At 44.2% G+C, this 20,378-nt stretch overlaps 2 protein-coding genes across 2 annotated transcripts; both read right to left on the reverse strand.

Moving 5' to 3' along the window:
- Positions 1 to 1,689: 1,689 nt before the first annotated feature.
- Positions 1,690 to 10,562, reverse strand: SELENOS (selenoprotein S). The gene is made up of 6 exons (XM_074916850.1): positions 10,440 to 10,562; positions 10,076 to 10,210; positions 8,409 to 8,515; positions 6,940 to 7,029; positions 6,749 to 6,827; positions 1,690 to 4,754 (listed from the first exon to the last, which is right to left on the reverse strand). Exons 1-6 carry the CDS (start codon positions 10,474 to 10,476, stop codon positions 4,675 to 4,677), a joined length of 528 nt encoding a protein of 175 aa, XP_074772951.1. The 5' UTR covers positions 10,477 to 10,562; the 3' UTR covers positions 1,690 to 4,674.
- Positions 10,563 to 10,756: 194 nt separating this feature from the next.
- SNRPA1 (small nuclear ribonucleoprotein polypeptide A') lies at positions 10,757 to 16,733 on the reverse strand. Its single transcript, XM_074916849.1, has 9 exons — positions 16,584 to 16,733; positions 15,857 to 16,004; positions 15,273 to 15,351; positions 14,855 to 14,901; positions 14,036 to 14,138; positions 13,423 to 13,502; positions 12,077 to 12,152; positions 11,553 to 11,646; positions 10,757 to 10,979 (listed from the first exon to the last, which is right to left on the reverse strand). Exons 1-9 carry the CDS (start codon positions 16,663 to 16,665, stop codon positions 10,921 to 10,923), a joined length of 768 nt encoding a protein of 255 aa, XP_074772950.1. The 5' UTR covers positions 16,666 to 16,733; the 3' UTR covers positions 10,757 to 10,920.
- Positions 16,734 to 20,378: the final 3,645 nt, after the last annotated feature.

A 20,378-nucleotide genomic window follows, 5' to 3' on the forward strand; every position in this document is an offset into this window, starting at 1 on the left:
ATACCTAAGAAGCAGAACAGCTAATGGAGTGGCAATCACATTACCTAAGAAGCAGCAAACTGAATTTACAGGAACATTACCCTGTCTAGTATGTGATAAAGTAAAGCTTTGGGCTGGGTTTGGTTTTGTGGGGGGTTTTTTTGTTTGTTTTTTTCTGAAGGTACACCCCATAGGCCAGGCTAACAGTAACCCCCCCTTTTAATGCGTGCAACAGAGCACCAGGACTAGATTGAAAGGCCAGGTATTTCAGTATATCTATTTTCCTTCCATTCTCTTCAAACAGAATTTTCTAAGTTCTTTTCCCTGCCATCCCTACATTAATGTTGCCCACGATACGAGCTCCAAAGCCAAGCTCAGTAAGCAGCACACAAAGAATCTTGATTAGTAAACTGTGGTATGCAGAGGGAGGAATGAAATTAGTAACTGAACAGTAGAGATCTTGCTCCATGCTGAAAGTGCTTTTTAACAGGTATGGACTTCAAAACACAAACAGTCACAGAAAAGAATACTACACATCAGAGCAGAGGCTGCATACCTGCCAGCCCCTTGCAACAGAAATCTGCAATGAAAACGTGTACGTCCACCACCAAAACGGAGCTGAGGAGACCTATTGCACTACAGCCATTGGTTGCTTCATAAAAACTGATGGAAGTTTTTGAAGTCGCTGGCTCTGGAGCTGGGAATATGGGCAGGGTGTGTGTCAGGCTTGGAACAGCTGGCTTGGAAGCTCACACAAAAATCAGCTACAACAGTGCAACCGGGCCAGGACACCACCCAGCCAGCAGCCGTATGCTTTTCCTTTGTGGTTGCAGAGCTGTTCCAAAAGCTTAGTTTTCATTCCAGAAAAGAGGGGGAAGAAGAAAAAACAAACCCAAGTCTTCAGCCCATCTAAGTCTAGACCGGCTTTTCCTACAGTTGGAAATGATATAGTTTCAGTGTTCAGCGATAGCACGGACAGAAACATGCTGTGTCCCACTCTTGGCTAAGCTGATCCATGAAAAGGTGTCACTTTCAAGCCTGTAGGAGGGCAAAAATCGTCCAAAGGGATCTGATCTGATGTAGAGGTGTGCTGATATACAGCCAGACTTGAAAAAACACAATGGCCAGAGATGAGAACTGCCTGGTTGGGCAAAGGAGGCAGGAAGGAGGGCCTGAGGATGGTTTAACTGCAGCCATTAACTGTAGCACTTCTGGTAAAATGTACAGGGCACTGCCACACTGGACACCATCCTCACTCACTGAGTACTCCGAATGATAACGCTCACTAGTCATCTGCCTAGGGAGGGGAAAAAAGACACAAAATCCAAGAAAAAACACCCAAAACTAAACATCTGAGCTGAGTATCAGCACAGTCTAAGAAGGAAACCAGGCTGGGCATAGAGCAACTGCAGAACACAAGGTTTGAGTCAAAACAGTACAGAACTGCACAAAACACAGCAGATTAGATTTGTTAGTACTAACATCTCATGCCTGTATTCAGTCTCTGCAAGGAGAGCAGTTCCTTGCAGATACAGGCATAATTATCATTTTCATTCACACTGAGCTTTGATTAACACACAGGTAAACCCGGAACTCCAGGAACAGCTCTAACAGATTCCCCGTTTGCCCTCACTCCCCCAAGTCCATCTACTGTTGTTCGTTATTAAAAATTTCCAGTATAAGAAACATTTTTTTAAAACAACTAAGTATGGACTATCACTCTTAAAAGCCTTCTTTCATTTCACAATGTTTTTGAAAGGCATAAATAAAGCCAAATAAATATTATGAGAGTGACAACATGGGTTTTTTTGTTCAATTTTAATTCCAGTGCTCAGTACCTCCTGATGAATAGTTTAGAGAACTATGCATAAACTAGACCTCATCCGCAATTTAAAGAAAACAAAAAACTTTGTTCCTCCAGCATATAATTCATCTGAAAAGCAATGAAAAATACTTCTCTCCATTTATCAAGCAACTAACATCTTCAGAATTTTTTTGTGACTCTGAACACTTGCTTGACTTAGGATTTTTCAATACCACTCTTCAGTGGTTAAATAACATTATACAGCAGTTCAATAGCACTGCATTATCTCTTCATTTTTTAGCTAGCTTCTTTCAGATAGATATTTCCAGAACATCTGTATCAGTAGAGCAAGAGGCTTCTTGCATAACTGCTTTAAGTTGGGGAACAAAAAAAAAAAAATCTCCTGAAGGCTTTTTAATATGATCTTTCATAATTCAAGTTCTTGGGAATTCATACCAACGCAGGAACAATGGAGTCATTACGTAGTTCACTTTGACCTAATGCCTTCTGCATGCTCTGCTCTTAAGCTCTAAAGCAACAAGTAACCACCTTTCCATACTTGTTTGTGGTCAAGGGAGAGGTTTCTGTCTGAAGTCAGAAGAAAAACCCTTCCTTCAGCTTGTGCAGGCTGTGAGCCACTGAAGTTCTACAAACTTCTGTGATTCTTCTGAGAAGATTCTTCTTCCCACCCTGTTCAATAGCCTAGAAGTGTCTGATCAAGAAAAACTTAAGGACTTGAGGATTCAAATTATAAAGAGAGAATGTTGAAGTTTCCAGAAATATGTAAATCACTTCATTCTCACTGGATACATCTTAATAAATCTTAGAATTGGGCAAAAATCCATATCCCCACTCCCAGCCAGAAGCAAGTCTTGAGACACAGAGAAAGATTAGCATATGCTCAGTTCAGACCTGCTTATTTATTTCTTAAAATGTTTTTACTGAATTAAATCAACCCATCCTTACCGTTTCATCAACACATGGAATTCTGCTTAAGACAACAACCTCTCCCAGTTGTTTTTTTGAAGACAACACCTCAGTCTGCTTCCTGTTTCCCCAACACAAAGGCAAAATGTTCCCCAGAGGCATGAGTAAGGTAACAGCTTAGTCCTCTTTACTGATGAGGAATCCTCAGATCTTGAAAATATCCTAAATATCCTTCCCCACCTCTATTTTTTTTTCCTTATTAAAGATTAAAACCTGAAGTTACATATACCAGTCTATGTTACAACAATGGAAATTGAAGTTTACATACCCAAAATGCACAGAAGCCAGGAAATGAAAACTAGTTTCCATAGGAACATTAATAGCCTTCTCACTTCATCTTCTACATGCACTTGAACACACACTTCATGGGTCTAAAGCAAAAGGTTCTTTGCCTTTCCATTTCATGAGCTGGTAGCTTTAAAACTTACTAGTAACATGCTACTGTTACATTTATAGTTGAGAGAAGATCACGGATCTCTGTGGCACCCAACACAGAGAGCAGTATCTATATACATATAAACAGTGTATTCAAAGTTGGCACCCGTACCCATCAATGAACACAAATATTCCAAGTGCATTTAGAAACAAGCGTTCAAGCAGCCCTAAGCTATGCCTGTGAAATATTCAGATGTACTTTAATGTCAATGTACCAGCTCAACAACAGTACCCAGACACATTGCACACTGACAGCGACTATTTTACTCTTTATCAAGGACAGCCTGGATTTTACTCATCTGTCACATTTTGTGCTAGAGAACATATGAAGAGGGTGGGTCGTTTGAGAAGCTCATATACAATGACCAGCGCTAACTTTATTTTCTGTCCACAATGCTGGATGTACACCAGAAAGATGAAGACCACACACGCTTCAGTTCCTTACTCCCCACCTGCAAGTTTTACAGGTTTGGTAGCCGGAGGAGCTTTTCAACCCAAAGCCCCCTAAGCTTTCGTGCTGTGCAAGCTGGCAGCAGGGTCAGAACACACCTCAGCATCTAGCTGGGCTGTGCAGGGCAGCCACGCAGCCAGACTACGGGCTCCCACCCCAAGACACATCCAGAATAATTCATTTGATCTCTCATCTTGCTTTATACACATTTATTGCACTAGAACGTATGCCTTCTATATAAAAAGATGCTGTAGAAAACCACAAGATTGTAAATATTAGATTTACGATTTTTTTGCAATTATATTTAATATTATTTTGTTTTTACAAAGCAGTTGAAATTAAAAAAAAAAAAAAGGAATAGCAAGAAACCCCCCATCTACTGTCTAGCATCAGTAATCCTCACTGGTTTGCTTACCATTTATAAGGAAAACATCATTCAAGGTAGCCTGTCACAGAGACTCTTCTGCAATAACTGACCTTCAGTGCAAATCCGTGGCATTGTCAATTCACCTGTTTTTTCCCAAAGTGCCTCCACCTAAAATTCAAGGTACCTGCTGATGATAATATTCTTCCCCTCTAAAGTACCTTCCAGCCAAACAGAGTAAATCCGGTAACACATCTGATGATGTTAAATACCCTCATTTTAAAGAGGCAAACCGAGCGTAGATAATTAAATTCACCTGAGGCCAGACTTTTGAATAGCCAGACAGAGAACCCAGATCTCACAATCCCAGGTGATTAACCTTGGCTGAAGACTATGTGTTCCCTTAAGGAAGAGTGAAAATTAACTGGTTACACTGAAATTGTTTCTTTCTTCATCCTCTCTAAGAGGATCAGGTATTTTCTTGTGTGGTATCACCTTTTGCATTACTATTTGGAACTGGTGTAAATCCGTTTCCAAGTCAACACGTGCACTAAACCCAATCCAAAGGAGTCACTGTGACATGCAAACTTTAGGCAGTTAGACAGTGGGTAAGATCAAGCCTGCTAGTGACATGGGACACTAGGGAGGTTAGCCTCATCCACCTGCCGACGGGCCTCTCCGGCCTGGTCTCCAGGAACAAGTTCCACCTCCTTCTCCAGACAGGGGGTTATAGCCTAGAATTACAGAGAAATCATCCACCTTATTAATATTCATCCTCAACAGGCCTTCACCAACACACAAGGAACACAAAAAATTAATCTCACAATTATTTGCACCTTGTTCATGCTTACTACGCAGGCAGCTTTATAAGGAAAATGAAAGCAAAGAAAATATCCAGACTTGAAATGGTTTATTTTTGTAGTGCTAACAGTAAAAGCCATTGCAAAACACTTGGCTTTTAATTTGATCAATTTGGATTAAAGTCAATTGAAATTAATTATAATTTAATTTCTCTAAGTCTGTACTAAAACTTTAATGCTGCTCTGAAGAGTAAACAGAGCAGTAACAGTGACTCTTACAGTAAACTCTGTAAGAGTGTATCTGTTCTCCAAGAGCCCTAACAGTTAGGGACTTAAAATAATCTTTTATTCCAGTACTGCAAGGAATACTCTGAAGGTCAAAAGGTAGAGCTGCTCATTACTACTGTAAGATTTTTTTTTTAACTAATTTGAAAAGGCAAGCAGTAAGGCAAACAGGTATTTTAGTTGAACCTCCCAATGCCGTAACTACAGACAACTTCATTTTACGAGTATGTACTTGGAAAGATACAACTTGGCAAACGTCCTCAATTTGTTCGATACCAGGCAAAGAGAAAGACAACTGAAAACCTGTTAGCGCTGCTAACCAAGCAGGTTTCAAAGCAACCTGTTTCACTGAAACTTCAAGCATTACCTCCATCTTTGAAGTTTTTCTCAGACTAGCCAAGTTCTGCTTTCTAGCTTAATTCAGCAGCTGAACAGTGCAGATGGTTCTTTCACTTCATGCTCATCTACCTCATGAGAAGATCAGAGACCTCTAATTTTATAATCTGTTACTTAAGCAAAGATTTTTCTTCAGATGAAACTAGGACAACTGGGAGGGTGCCTCAATCCAGCTGCCCTGATCCTGGTTCTTAGCACTGCTATTACCCACACATTTCTCATCCCCTGTAGTGGTGAATATTCTGTGCAAGAGCCATAAAATGTTTGACAGTATCAGACATTAGGCTGCACTCCTATTAAACAACATAAGATGAATCAATCCATCGCTTCCTTCAGCTGTCGTCAACAGCTGTCAGTAAAAATATTCAAAGCAGAAATATCAGCACTGAACTATTACCAAGGTTTAAAATGTTTAAACAAGAATCTTCAGGTTTTGTACATTTAAGCAAGTGACTTAGGGCTGCACCTCAAGCAGGTTTCCCTTTTGGTCTGATATAACTGAGGCTCTCTAGGTCATCCTCTCCAGTACAGAAATTTTAATTAAAGTATTATACCCAAAATAGTGCTTGCAGGCAGGCACAGGCTGTATGACCAGCTAGAAGACTAGCTACATGGCCAATATACAGCAGCAATCCTAAAGGGGGCTATGTAAGGCCACAGAAAGCAGCTCATCCATCAAGATGATGGCAGCGTTGACAGCAAGTTTAATGACAAGACCCTCTGGGAGTTTGTAAGAGTTGGTAAGAGTTTATACATCTGCAGGATTTATATATTCAATAGATCATTACTGTGATATCTGATAAATAAGGTCACACTTTGCATAATGAAGTCTTTCATCTTCCTGAATCTACATAAGACAGAGTAAAATATCCTCTTCCTCCATTTAGTTAGTACTACAGGTGGTTGAAAGACAGACCAGATAATAAATTACATGACTTTTACAATAATGGGGGAGGGATCCCAGAAATATTGTAGGAATCTATAATTCTGAGTCACAAAAATGTTAGTAAACTATGGCAAAAGCATTTACAAAAAAACTGAAACACTTCCCCTGGGGAAAAGCACCACAGAATCTTCCTGCTAGGTTTCGCACAGAGCAGGTTGCACTGGTCAGAGGTAAAGAGCTCGTTCATAAGGCATATTTTGTTTCCTCCTTGAAGGAGAGAAAAATATGTACAATGACTATGTATGCAGCTGGATAAAGGCTCTGTTTCAAGCTCAGAACATCTTAAGGATTTTATACTTACCACCTCCTCGCAAGGGCTTTTTGTTTGGTTTAGATTTCGGGACTGCTGACGAGGTGGAGGCACCAGATTCTACTTCTTGCTGTTCACAAAAACGAAAGTTACCCAACATTTAATCACCATGACTTTCAGCTAATAATAATAATAATAATTTCACACAAATATAATTGTAATCCGATTAACACAGTTGTTACCTGATTCACTTTGAGGTTTCCTTTATAGCTTTTACCTTCTTGCATACTTTCCCACATTGCTATCTTCTGCCTTCGCTTCTCTTCTTCAAGCTAAGAAACAAATCCAGGATATGCAAGACTAAGATTTCAGAACTAACAGAATCGTCAGTGCTACAGAAACAGCTACAACAGACTCATCAAAACCCCAGGGATCTATCTTTATCTGACACAGTATCTCTGAGCTCATGGAAGCATTTACTTTAACACCCCTGTCTTCCCAATCACAGAACAATCACCCTTCCCTCAGTATATACAGACTCTGCAGTTTCTTTTGACTGCTTGATGCTATAAAACGTTTTGAAAGTAAACCAGAACCAAGTGGAAAGCTTGAATCCTAAATTTATAAAAAGTACTAAGTAAAGAATATTACATCATAGTAATGCAATGCAGGATTCTCCAGAAGAAAGTGTTTTTCAAGTGAACAAGACAGCCAGCTACATATTTACATCCCAATATACATTAACAACAGTTCTCCCAACTCTCTTCTAAAGCAATTTAACCACAAAACCAAATAAAGTAACGGTTAAGACTGACTGCCTTCATCTTAACAAACAGAAGGGGAACAAGGTAGCTACTCCCTCCAGTCAAAGAAAGCAAAGCTCTCTGAGTCCAGGCACACTAGACCTAGATTTTCTATACAGTAGCTATTTCCTTCCATAATATGACTTTTCATTTGTTTTTAACTGCCAATATTTCTTGAATTATCAGCTATAAACTGAAGTCTAATGTCTCTGACTGCAAAAGAAAAAACAGAAGAGCTGGGATTAACAAGCAGTATTATTGCTACGCTGCATCCACTTTTCTACGCTGCCTCACACAGCAATATGCTGTTCCTCATTAATTCAAGCTGTAGTTTAAACCATTAAATTACAGCAATGCTAAGCTACATTTCTAAGCACATGTATTTGCCATTAAGAACAGAAAATAGATGTATGTAGTAGTACAGTTGATCTAAATGCCAGTAAATCCCCTCCGGCCATTAATTGGGCATATAACTAAGTTTCTGTAGGTACAGATTTACCTGAAAAAAAAAAAAAAAAATATCGGGCTGACAGTGTCCCATGCACACAGTTACTTGTGGAGAAGCAAGTGACACAGAGGTGAATTACTTCAGGAAGGAGCAGAATGCTACACATATCAATCATTCTAATCAATGAAGAGCATGAAGACATCAGGTCAGACAGCATGTAACGTTGTGCTTGTGTTGCTGGCGGTGCATCGTGATACCCACGGCCCACTATGGCTTCAGATGTCAAACCATATCAAAGGTGGTCCAGGTGAGGGAGGGGGGACAAACCCAGCACCTACATTCTGGCAGAGAGCACAAGTCTCCTATTCTTCTGGTATGCATGGAATAAACCTTTCTATCACAGTAGCAAAGTACTTGATGACAAATTTATGAGTTGAAGAAAGAAACACTTTCTGGTTACCTGTCTTTGTTTTTCTTTGTATCTTTCTGCTTGTGCATTCAGCTCCTCTTGCATCCTGAGGCGAGCTGCCGCCAAAGCTTCCTGCCTTCTTACCACCACATCAGGTTCTAGGAAATTGGGAAAGAGTTTGCAAAGCTATTAAAAATACATTCTAGATGGTCTCCTCAAAGAATGGTAGTAAGGAAAAGTTCACATCTCTCCCTGCAGCTGTTTTGCAGAAAATCACAGTTTCCAGTTAATCTTTTACAGTAATTCATATGCCAATTTAAATTTCCTAACATTTTAATGTTTTTGGAGCAATTACTTTAATGGGATTTTAATGAGTAAGGACAACGAGGTAACAAACCCATAAAAAAAGTAGAATTCACACTTCTAGGACACTTGCTTCTATTTCTGAAGGATTTGTTTGATGCAAGTAATTTCAGAAATATCACCCATGTTTCGCAGGGATTCCATTTTTACCCAGAGAACTTCTTTTACGCAGAAGCATGAGGCAACCAGCCCACATTCACTCCTACTCCTTCTGGCAATTGGTCCTGCTCGTTTTCTTATGGCAGCAAAGCAGTAGCAGATTTAACATGCTCCATCAGCAGAGAAATTACTTGCAAATATCACACGTATCTCAAGAGAAAACTGGCAGCCTCAAAAAATCTACATTGAGTCACCAATTCCCTTCATGATTAGCCTTTAGGAGGAGTCAAAAGAAAAATTATAGCCAACCAAAGGCAAATATTGCACTCTTTTTTTTCCCAGTAGCTGAATTAGCTGCACATGTTTGTCTCCTTGTATGCTTGCTACCATCCAGTGACTAATATGTAAAAGCAATTTCAGTACTTTCAAGACTTCCACTTTATCCATAGTTTTGGCAATTAAATCAACATTTAGTTAGCATTACAAAAGAACACCAGTATGATAAGGGCACGTAAGTAATATTTTCTGGGGCTCCATGTGCTGCCATGCCAACATGCCACAGAAATCGGTGCCAGGCACTTACTGTTTTGGCAGATACATAAGCACAGCCTGTGCTTTACGGCACTGAGTCTCCAAATGAGGCAGGATCATGACTGTGTAAGATTTGCAATCTATGCTACACTTAAGAGGATAACACAGATGAGAGGCAGTTACACCCCAAATGTACACAGTCCTGTCAGAGTAGGAACTAGGAAGGAACAATTGAAAGGAAATACAATGAATATTAATTTAAAATTAATATTACTAAAATATTTTCCCCCAGCATTTAGATTTGGAGGTTTTGGGTTTGTTCAGTAAGTCTAAAAGTTATCAAATAACTGACCACAATTAATTTTAACAAGCATTCTCTCAGCTCCTGCACTATCAAAGACCAGCTATTCCCTTGCTCTGCAATGTCTCGCTCCTTCACTCCCAAACACTTTACTTTTGGACAGAATCCTTCTTTGACAGCCTTTTTAAAACGCTTCTCTTGCTTCAACTTTTTCCCAGCAATCTCTTCAGTGACGCTTTCGTGGGCCTGAACAGTTATCCAGAGTAACACTCGCCGTTAAAATCCCTCACAACAGAATCTCTTTTCTGGTTGTTATTAAATAAAGACTCTGCATGCGTGGATCTGAGCAGCTGTCAGACATCCCCTCACGGAGACACAAGCACCACCCCACACAGCTCTAGAGAGCCAGCGAAGATTTACTCACCCACAGCTGCGTCAGCTGCTCCCGGCTGTCTGCTCGGCCTGGCCGCCAGGCTCTGGGATATCTTCTGGATGAGAAGATAGATGGCGACACCGGCCAAGAGGATGTACCAGCCATAGCTGGACAGCAGGGAGCCCACTGGGACAGAGACAAGCCGGAGGTGAGAGCAGGTCGCTGGGGAAGGAGCCCACCCGGCCGGGAGGCGACAGGGGGGAGGCGGGGGGGGGGGGAGAGCGCGCCCGGGCCGGGCCCAGCTCCTCTCCTCAGCGGGTAGAGCGAGTCCGCTGGGCTCCCCTCGGCCCCGCCACCCCCCGCCCTCACCTCCCCTCAGCCCCGGCCGCCCCCCTCACCGCCGGCGGCCCCTCACCCGTGTGCTGCAGGAACTCGAGGCCCCCCGGCTCCATCGCCCGCCGCCGCCGCCTCACATCCGGGAACCGCCCCGCGCGCCCGCCGGCTGCGCCAATCACCGCCCCCCCCGTCCCCCGCCACCTCGAGGCCGGAGAACCAACCAGGAAGCGAGGCCTCCCCCGGCCGGCCAATGGGCGGAGAGGGCAAGGGCTCAAGGGAGCCAATCAGGGCCTTGCAGGGAGGGCTCCTCCCCCGGCCGCCGCCACGACCGTCCGGCCTCGTCCCCGCCCGCCGCCCTCTCCCGCCCCGGGCAAGGGGACGCCGCACCACGGCGGGGAAAAAGGAAACGTTCGTTTATTGAACCCCAATAGTGAACCCCGAAATGCGCAAGGACAGGGTACGGGCAGGGGGGCGGCTGCTCGCGGGGGCGCCGCCCTGAGCCACCCGGCAGGGAGAGAAGGGCCGCTGGGAAGAAGGGAGGGCCTGGGCCAGGCCCGGGCCTACGATCCGTTGGGCACCGTGTCTTCTTCCATTTCTTCTTCAGCGTCCTCCGAGGGGCCTGAAAGAGCACGTCAGAGTTTTAGAGCAGTCACTCCAAATGTCAAGTTTTCTTTCCCACAGAGACAGTATTAATTTCTGCCACCCAAAGAGGGGCATTAGTAATGTGGGCTCTCAGAAAACGACTACAAAACCAAAACTCTACATAGCACTAATGGAGAAAAAGGTAATACTGCCCATCTGCAGTTAAGTCCATGCAGAGACCTCTCAGAATACCCCTACCTAAGGCACTAACGCTCAAAACAGAGTCCAAATATACTCTGTAATTAATCCTTTTTTTTAAAAATAACACTTAGGGCTGATGTTTGGCACCTTGCTCTGGAGGGAGTCCGGTTAACAGCCCAGAACCGCACTCTAGAGGCCAGGCAGATGATCCACCAATTAAGAGTCTTATGGATGTAGTTCACAGTCATTCTAACTATTAATAAAAGTTATGCTCATTTTAAACAGTTTTTTCAACTCCCTACCTGACCCTTCCAACGTAACTCCCTACTGTAAGAACATAAAGCATCAGGAAGCAACAAAGAAACGAAGATTCTGTTTGGGGAAAAAAGAAATAGAAGTATAGAGTGACCTGATTTTCGCTCTCTGCCCGGAATTTGACCAGCCTGTAGTAAGCCTTTCAGTCGCTCCACTTCAGCTAAAGTCGTGGCATTTGCTATAGCAGTCTAAAAAACAGACAGACAAAAGAACAGGATGAATCTTCACATACAGTACATCACCCATCAGTCTGTTTAGAAAAAACATAAGAATGAGATTTTCTCCAGTTAAGTGATACTAAGCTTCTACAGAAAGTTCTACAAAACTCTAGAAAATTATACAATTGACAAAGTTCAATCTTACTTTCCCCCTTATTAAACAAACTGCTCTATCCTGGGAGAACTCTAAGCTCAGAGACCACTTAATTCTCAAAACCCAGGTATGTCATAACAGAAGAAAAACCACAGAAAAAAACACCTAAACCAAAGTTTATACACTGTTCTATTTGCCTGAACAGAAGCTGAGGTTGCCAGGAGGAAGGAAACATTTGTTCAGTTTGGTTCCACGACTGTTTTTCTCCCCTATTTTTGCCTACGTGTGCTGCCCTGACATATTTACCTTAATTGCCTCAACGTCCCCTGGGGAAGGCCCAGCTTTCTTCTTGTCAGTTGGCAGACCAGCACCTGGATTGAAGCTTCAAAGGAAAAATAAAGATCCATTACACCTTCTGAAGAGCACATGCTTCTCTTAGCTTCCAAACTAGGTTTGGAAGCGTTTAATTCAATCAAGTGTAGTATCTTATCTTTGTTAACAAACTGATACAGTGAAGAATTACCTCCTTCAGAAACACCAGCAACTTGTCCTCGCTGTCCCATTCCCCCCCACTTTTTCATCTGCCCAGAGGCAGCCCTTAACTTTATAAATTAAGCAGTTGACAAAAGCTGTTCGATTTGGATGTTGTTGAACACTCAGGTGGCCTGCCACCATTACAAAAGCAGGGTGGATAAATAAAAAGCAAATGAAATTGGGTTTCCTGTTCTTAAATGCCTAATACGTTATTGTAACAGCTTGTATGAAAGCCTACACTAGACTAGATGTAATATTAACACTCAAAAGAAAAAGGCTATCTGCTGCTGCTTTAAGAAAAAATAAAACCCTGTAGTTTGTGAAAATGGGTATTACAAACTAATCAGCTGGAAAGAATTTCCTTAAGTGCTGACCCATCATCAGACTGCTGGAACTGCTTTTGCAGTTTTGAAAGACCTTCTTCATGTTTATTGAGCTAATTAGTTCAATCATCTGCTTATTGTAAAACTATCGCAGAGCTGAACCCCTTTCCACACATAAACCAAAGTCCATCTATTACGGTTTTAAATGTTAAATATGTTCAAGATATTTTTTTATTTAACTATGAATTTGGAAATGCTGTTGCCAGACATGATTCAAAGTCTGATTTCCAAATCGATTGATAAAAGATAAAACAAAACATATGATGTACCACTTAAGAACTAAACTGAACAAACACATATTTGTAATAGCTTAACTAAAGATTTTCACCTGCATTTATCCTCCTAACTACAGCAGATTTTACAGTTCATATTCCCTGACAAAACAAAAAAAGTTAGTTACTAATCATCTAAGAAAAAAAAAAAAAAAAAAAAGGCAAAATAAACAATAACCACTTCTCCGCAGTTAAGTAACAAAAATTTTCAAATCAGATTAAGGTTTCCTGCTTGTTGACTTAAATCAATCCACCCTGACCAAATCTATCTTTCAAAATATTTCTGAGATGTATTCACCACCATCCAAAAATCGGGATATTTGGACAAGACACTTCTGGCTAGCAAAGCTTTTAAGGCATCCTGCCAGTAGCTGGTATTTCAGTTTACTGCCTAATACCGCACACAAAGAACGTGGTGTTTCTGAAGGAGAATGCCAGTGTAAATTTGGTTTTTTTATCTTACGTTTTTGTTCTCCTGGCAATATCCTTTGCAAGTTGTGCACCCCGTTTGCCCTTGAACATTTTCTCTGCCTCCTGTCGCTCCTACAGCGATATCACACATACAAAGTTAATTTAAGAACACTGCATTTTGCAAAGCTTCTGTCTTTGCAAAGAAAGACGCTTTGGCTCATCTTCATCAGTGAACATTGGCACGTGGAGAGCAGATGTAAGAACAAGCACATGAACATTACCCAAACGCTCAGACTCAAGATCTATCAACCTAGTGCTCTAAGAGTAAGAACTCTTTCCCACACTCCACTGAAAGCAAAGAACTCTATTGCAATCACTCATTTCTTTCTCTAGAGATCTGTCTTTCTACTAACCCCAGAGGGCCAGAAAAGAATCAGATTAAACAAACAAAGGTAGTAAAACTTAATTAGACACAATTAAACAGACTACATCCTTAACAGAATGAAACCATGAAAGAAGACAAAGAGCATGTTTTAGAGCCACTTAGGATATACAGTTTCAATAAAATCTATAACTACAGCATTACTGTTACCAATGAATTTGCAAGAACGTAACAAAAAAAAAAAATATCCATCTTGTGCAGAATCAAAAGACAGTAGACTTACTTTAAGTTTCACTTTTTGAAAATCCAGCACTCTGACCTGGGGAACTTTGTGGATTACATACAATCTGTAATGCTTCTTATTTGTTACAGGATTCCTTAAAACACTACAAAGTAAATAAAAGTTATAAGGAGTTTCTTAATAGAAAATATTTTAAAATACACTTATATTGAAACACATTAATATACTTAAAATGCATTCATGTACCTTCTGCTGTAACGGACAACAAATAACACCATTAAATAGCCTAGTGACAGTATTCTTTGATATTATGAAAACTATAGTAAAAACTTGCACTTTATTTTGTCAATTAAGTAGATTTTATTGAAGAACAACATAAAGAACAACTTCAAAATACTAAAAAAAAAAAAACCCTAATAACTAAAGCATAACATTTCCTACCTGGACACTGATCAACCGAAAAAATCACAGGACAAGTTGTTTTTCTTTTTTTTGGCCATTATACCAAACATAAACAATGCCTTTTCAGTAGTATTACATGTATTTCAAAGTATCTTGTAACAACAGTTTAAACCTTTAGTTTTTAGGTTTTTAAAAGTTAGGGTTACCTCAATGCTTGCATATTGGTTTATAGAGACATTACACCTCATTGGTCCAACAGCCTGGCAGTAATATAAAGCCTCAGCTATTAGATACCTGGTATTTCTGAAGTGTAGTGGAAATGTTTATCAATTCAATTTTTAGGCATAAAGAACATGTCACAGCTCATAAAAGGGAGAGCATTCCAGATCAAACCAAAGAGACAGGCTAGCAGCAGAGTTCAAACAGCAAAGAGTAGTTTTTCTTTTCAAGATTACATACCTCAGGTAAGTCAACGATTTAATAGTTGATAAGGGATCCAGTTCACCCTACGTAATAGGAACACATTAAGAAATCACCCATTTAGTGAAAAATCAAACATTTGAAAACAAAGCTCCTGAACTCATATCTATTTTAGAGACCAGTGAGAATTATTGATTGGTAGTAACTAGAATTACTGCAATTAGTTGAACAGGAAACCCACTAAGACTTTGTGACTGCTGTGCCACTGCATGCTGCAAATTATGCTCATTAAAATACGTACACCATTACCTATTACCAGAACCATACGATATTACTCTAAAGAATAAGAACCGTTGCCAAAAGCATATGACACTTACTCTCAGGAAAAACTTTCATTAGAAAGATGGCAAACACAAAATCTAAGCCTGTTTAGATTTATCTCCCATTGACAGCTTACCAATTCAGCAATGTTGTTGTTGGTAAGAATGAGCTCTGTCAGGTTGGGCAGAGCCTGTTCAAGGTTTTCACCAATCCGACTAAAGAAGAACAAAAAATAGGTTTAACTTATGCCCAAAATTAGCAATGGTGAAAAGACACACAAAGATACGATAACACAGCAGATCTCTCAGTAAAACAACCCAGTCTAACACTGGCAGAAGTTTGCGTTAGCATCCACTACAACACTTTTTCTATAAAGCTGGCAATAAATATCAGTCGTCACCATAAGATGCAATATGAAATTTATTATATTAATTCACTTGCAAGTGTCCCTGTTTTCTTGTCTATATGGGGGTGATTACTGAAATCCAAAGTTCCATCCAGATTCCAAATTCTGCACCTCACTGTCTTGTCTGAAAAATGAAGACTGACTTTTGTAGTGAACGAGTCAGGCAACTCAAAGAGGGCCTACATAGTCCTCAGTGACAATTTTTTTTTTTCCATAAAACAAGAACTTTTTACAGTGAAGGGCACACACACTTCTCTCCCAAGAGCATTTTCCTCTGCCGCAGGGTCCCATCTGGCCAAAATACAACTGCTTACCAAATCCTATTGTTATTCATCAGAAGAGTTTTCAGCCTTCTCAACAGAGGGAATCCATCCAGTTTACGGATCTCATTGTCAGAGAAATCAATTGCATCAAATTGGTCCAGAGTGGCACCCAAGTTCTCAATAACAGGGATTTTATAGCCTGGGGAGAGAGTGCAAGACAGGAATCAGATGATGCCCACAAGAGAGCTGAACAAAGCAAGAGACAGCATGTGTAGGAGGCATATCGGGATGCACCGAGAACGCAGAGAGTCTCAGTCAAAACACCCCCGGAACGACTCTCCTCCGCATCACTCACAGACCAAACTCTCCCCCTCAAAGCCAAAAGCCCCCGCAGCCTTTTCAAAGCATCCCTCTTCCTCCCCCTCAGCAAACACCCCAAGTCCCTCTCTATATGTGTCCCCTCAGCCCAAGCCCACCTTCCTGGGCACACCCCTCGTGTGTCCCACCCCCATCACTGCAGGTTCTTCCGACATTTCCCCCAACATCCCCTTTTATTCCCCACCCCCAGGTTGCCCTGACACTGGAACCTCTTTAACTCCCCTCCCCAAGCCCCCGGGCTACTGCAGGCCTCTCCAGCAACCGCCCCCATCCTACTGCAGCCCCTCCTCCCACTGAAGGCCCCAGGCCCCACAGGCCTCAGCCCTCCCCGGACAGGCCGCACCGCCCCCCCAAGCACAGCTCCCCCCCGCCCCGTCAGAGCCCCGCCGAGACCGCGCACCGCGCAGGTCGAGCTCGCGGTCGCGGACGGCGTTGGTGTATTGCGCCGCCTGCTCGATCAGCTCCGCCGTCAGCTTCACCATCCCGCCGGGCCCCGCCGCGCCGCGCCGCGCCGCTCCGCCACCAGGCCGCGCCGCGCCGCGCCAGGCCGAGCCGCCGAGCGCCGAGCCGCCGAGCGCCGAGCCGCCGAGCGCCGAGCCGCCGAGCGCCGAGCCGCCGAGCGCCGAGCCGCCGAGCGCCGAGCCGCCGAGCGCCGAGCCGCCGAGCGCCGAGCCGAGCCAGGCCAGGCAGCCCAGCCGAGCGCCGAGGCAAGCGAGGGGCAGGCACCGCCCCGCGGCCCGCCCTCTGCTCCCCGAGCTGACAGGAGCGGGGCCGCGGGCTCCCCCCAGCCCATCAGCCGCTGCTCCCCCACTGCCCCCGGGCTCCCCCACTGCCCCCGGGCCGTGCCCCCTCAGAGGGTCTCGATGCTGTTGCTCCCTGACAGGGGTAGTCCTGCACCACTACCCGACACTCCCCCCCCAAACCAGGCTGTTCTCCTCCGTCCGTGGTCCTCCCCTCAATCGCACCCCTTACAGGGCTGTTCACGGGCATTTTCCATGCAGTTGAAACCTCATGGCTGCAGTGAGGGCCGAGCCCCTGCGCCCCGGGCAGCCGCTCTCCTCCAGCCATGGCACCGGCAGCGCTGCAGCCGCTCGTCAGCAGAGGGACCCGGTGTCCTGCAAACGCCTCTTCCCTCAGCAAAAGCGGTCCCAAGGACCCTGAGGTGCCTCCCGGACACCCCAGTCCCCCAGAGTGGACTGGTCTGAAGGGCAGCGATACCTCCTGGGAGGTTGCTGGCAGCAAAACCTTCCCTTCCCCAGGAAGATGCGCTGCCCTCGGCCACCCCAGGCCTGCCTGCAGCCCACAGCCAGACGAGGGGAGCGCCCAAGGGCAGCACCCAGCCCTGTGCCTGAGCACATAGGCCAACAAACTCAGTAAGAGCTTGGCTTTGCGATCAACAGCACCCTACAGCAGCACAAAGATGTCACCTGAGCTTCCCTCTCAGCTTCTGGTGCTGCCAAGCACAGAGGAAGCCTGCAGAAAGGGAGGCAGAGCAGGCTGCTTTCCTCTGGACAGAGTTGGCTTCTGTGCGCTTAGCCGGTAGGACTGTGCTTTTCAAACACGTGCTACGCAGCCAGGACAGCCTCCCGCAACAGTTACTGCACCCCTGGTGCTTTGTCTCCTTCATCCAAGCAGAAGCTCAGTCTTTGCTCCTGGACATAGGGTTGCCCATAAACACCTTCCCCCAGCAGCATTTGAGACGGTTGCTCTGGCACTTCCACATGTGTTCCTGGTCTCAGAGAAGCTGTGATGAGCTGAGAACATGCCACAGGCTGTGGCGTGACGTTCACCCTTTGCCTGCAAGATATGACACCAAGCTGTGTGGTGTGGTCGATACACTGGAGGGAAGGGATGTGCCATCCAGAGCAGCCTGGACAGGCTGGAGAGGTGAGCCTGTGCAAACCTCATGAAGTTCAACAAGGCCAAGTGCACATGGGTCAGGACAGTCCTGAGCACAAATGGGCAGAGAATGGATTGAGAGCAGCCCTGAGGAGAAGGATTTGGGAGTGTTGGTTGATGAGCTCAGTATGACCTGGCAATGTGCACTCTCAGCCGAGAAAGCCAACTGTATCCTGGGTTGCATCAAAAGAGGCATGACCACAGGTCAAGGGAGGGGGATTCTCCCTCTTTACACCGCTCTTGTGAGACACCCCCTGCAGTGCTGGGTCCAACACTGGGGCCCCCAACATCAGGACACGGACCTGCTCAAATGAGTCCAGAGGAGGCTGTGAAGATGCTCATGGGGCTGGAGCACCTCCCTTATGAGGACAGGCTGAGAGAGTTGGGGGTGTTCAGCTGGAGAAGAGAAGGCTCTGGGGAGACCTTAGAGCAGCCTCCTAGGACTGAAAGGGGCTACAGGAAAGGTGGGGAGGGACTTTTTACAAGGTCCTGTAGTGATAGGAGAAGAGGTAATGGCTTTAAACTGAAAGAGTTAACTGAATGATTTAGATTAGAAGTGAGGAAGAAATTCTTCCTTGTGAGGGTGGCGAGACACTAGAACAGATTGCCCAGAGAGGTTGTGGCTGCCGCCTCCCTGGAAGGGTTCAAGGCCAGGTTGGACGGGGCTTTGGGCAACCTGGGCTAGTGGAAGGTGTCCCTGCCCCTGGCAGGGGGGTGGGACTGGATGATCTTTAAGGCCCCTTCCAACCTGAACCATTCTAGGATTCTACAAGTGTTACTACATCCCCTCTTACCTGCTTTAGGAATTTGAAAAACAGCAAGGAAGAGCTGGGGGTAGCACTGGGGAAGCTGAGCTAGCCTTGTCTGGCCAGGCAACTCCACTTCAAGGTAAAGCAGGTCATTAGGTCTGAGGCTGGCACTGCCCAGCACCAGTGCTGGGCTGCTGCGGCCGAGACGCTCGGCCCTGCTGGCAGGGCTGTGCGGATGATGTGGACTGAAGGTGCCACACAAAGGGAAGCAGTTGACCACCTGCAGGTACCAAATCCTGCTGAACGCCACCAAGCCACGGCTTCTGCAGCCCTGGAGAAATACTTCCCCCATCCTCAAGAGCTCCTGAGTGAAATGAGGCAGAATGATTTCTGGATCCACTGCTGTCGAGGGAAGGATTTTTTTTTTGTGAGCCATGACATTTCTATGAACCCAGAGGATGTGATAATAGGTTAAATACTGCAGCCACGTTTGGCACCGCACAGCGATGGCTCATACTTTTCTTTTGGGAGCATCTAGCAGCATCACCCTGAGAGTGACGCCTGGCTCATTCCCCAGGACTACAGCGTCAGAGCTGGCTCTGTTCTGCCTGGTGATCCCTGCGGAGGTGTCAGCTGGGGTCAGGCAGCTCCTGTGCTCCCTTACTTCAAAAACACCCTCACCAAAGCTGTATATGAAAGCACATAGTCAGGTTTTTAACATCTGCATTTGTTTAAAAGCAGTTAGGAGACCTCAAGAAAAAGAGAGCTGTCATAAGTAAAAATGAAGAATTAGCAGAGCTATTGTATGTGACTCAGGAATCATGTGGTGGTAACACAACAGAGTCTTTAGTCATTTCAAGCAGTCATTAAAAGGAGACCCTCTTCAGCCTCCTGGAAAGCAGGTCCTGCCTCTGACAAAGCCAAATAAAACACAGACCTTTCTCCCTTAGCACAATACAGCTGCATGCCTCAGCTCTACAGCCGTAATAGTATTGTAATTGGGAGCAGACAGATTCTTGGTTTCTGATGCTGTACACGAGCTCTTAAAAGCCCTTTCTTTGTAATGGAAAGTCAAAGCAACAATTTTTAAGATGTGTGCTCCCCACCTGCCAACTACAAAATGGCAGATGTCTGTGGATGCAACCTCACAGCCAAACAGCAAACAAGGAGTCAGGCTGCACTAAGATTTTCCAGAAAACAGCTATTATGGATTTGTCTTTGGTGCCAAAAGACAATAGAGAAATGGGCTTTAATAAATTGCCTAAATATGCATTTATCTTGAAGACACAGCCACTTTGATCCTCTGAGCATACCAGTGTCAGAGAGACTTTAATAGCTCCAAGCAAGCATTGCAATAGCTTGGATAAATAATCTGAATTTTATTACTTTCCAAGAATGATTTCTGAAGGAGTTAGTGCCCTGGGAAATGCTGGAAGCTGATGTTGTTGCGTGAACTTGACGTGTAGAATTTGTTTCTCTTTCCCTGTCAGGCTGGAGGGCAGCAGAAAGCAGGATAAAGCTGGGACTGCTGGGGATTGGTCATCTTA

The sequence above is a fragment of the Athene noctua genome, chromosome 13 (genome assembly GCF_965140245.1).
Source record: "Athene noctua chromosome 13, bAthNoc1.hap1.1, whole genome shotgun sequence".
NCBI lineage: Eukaryota > Metazoa > Chordata > Aves > Strigiformes > Strigidae > Athene > Athene noctua.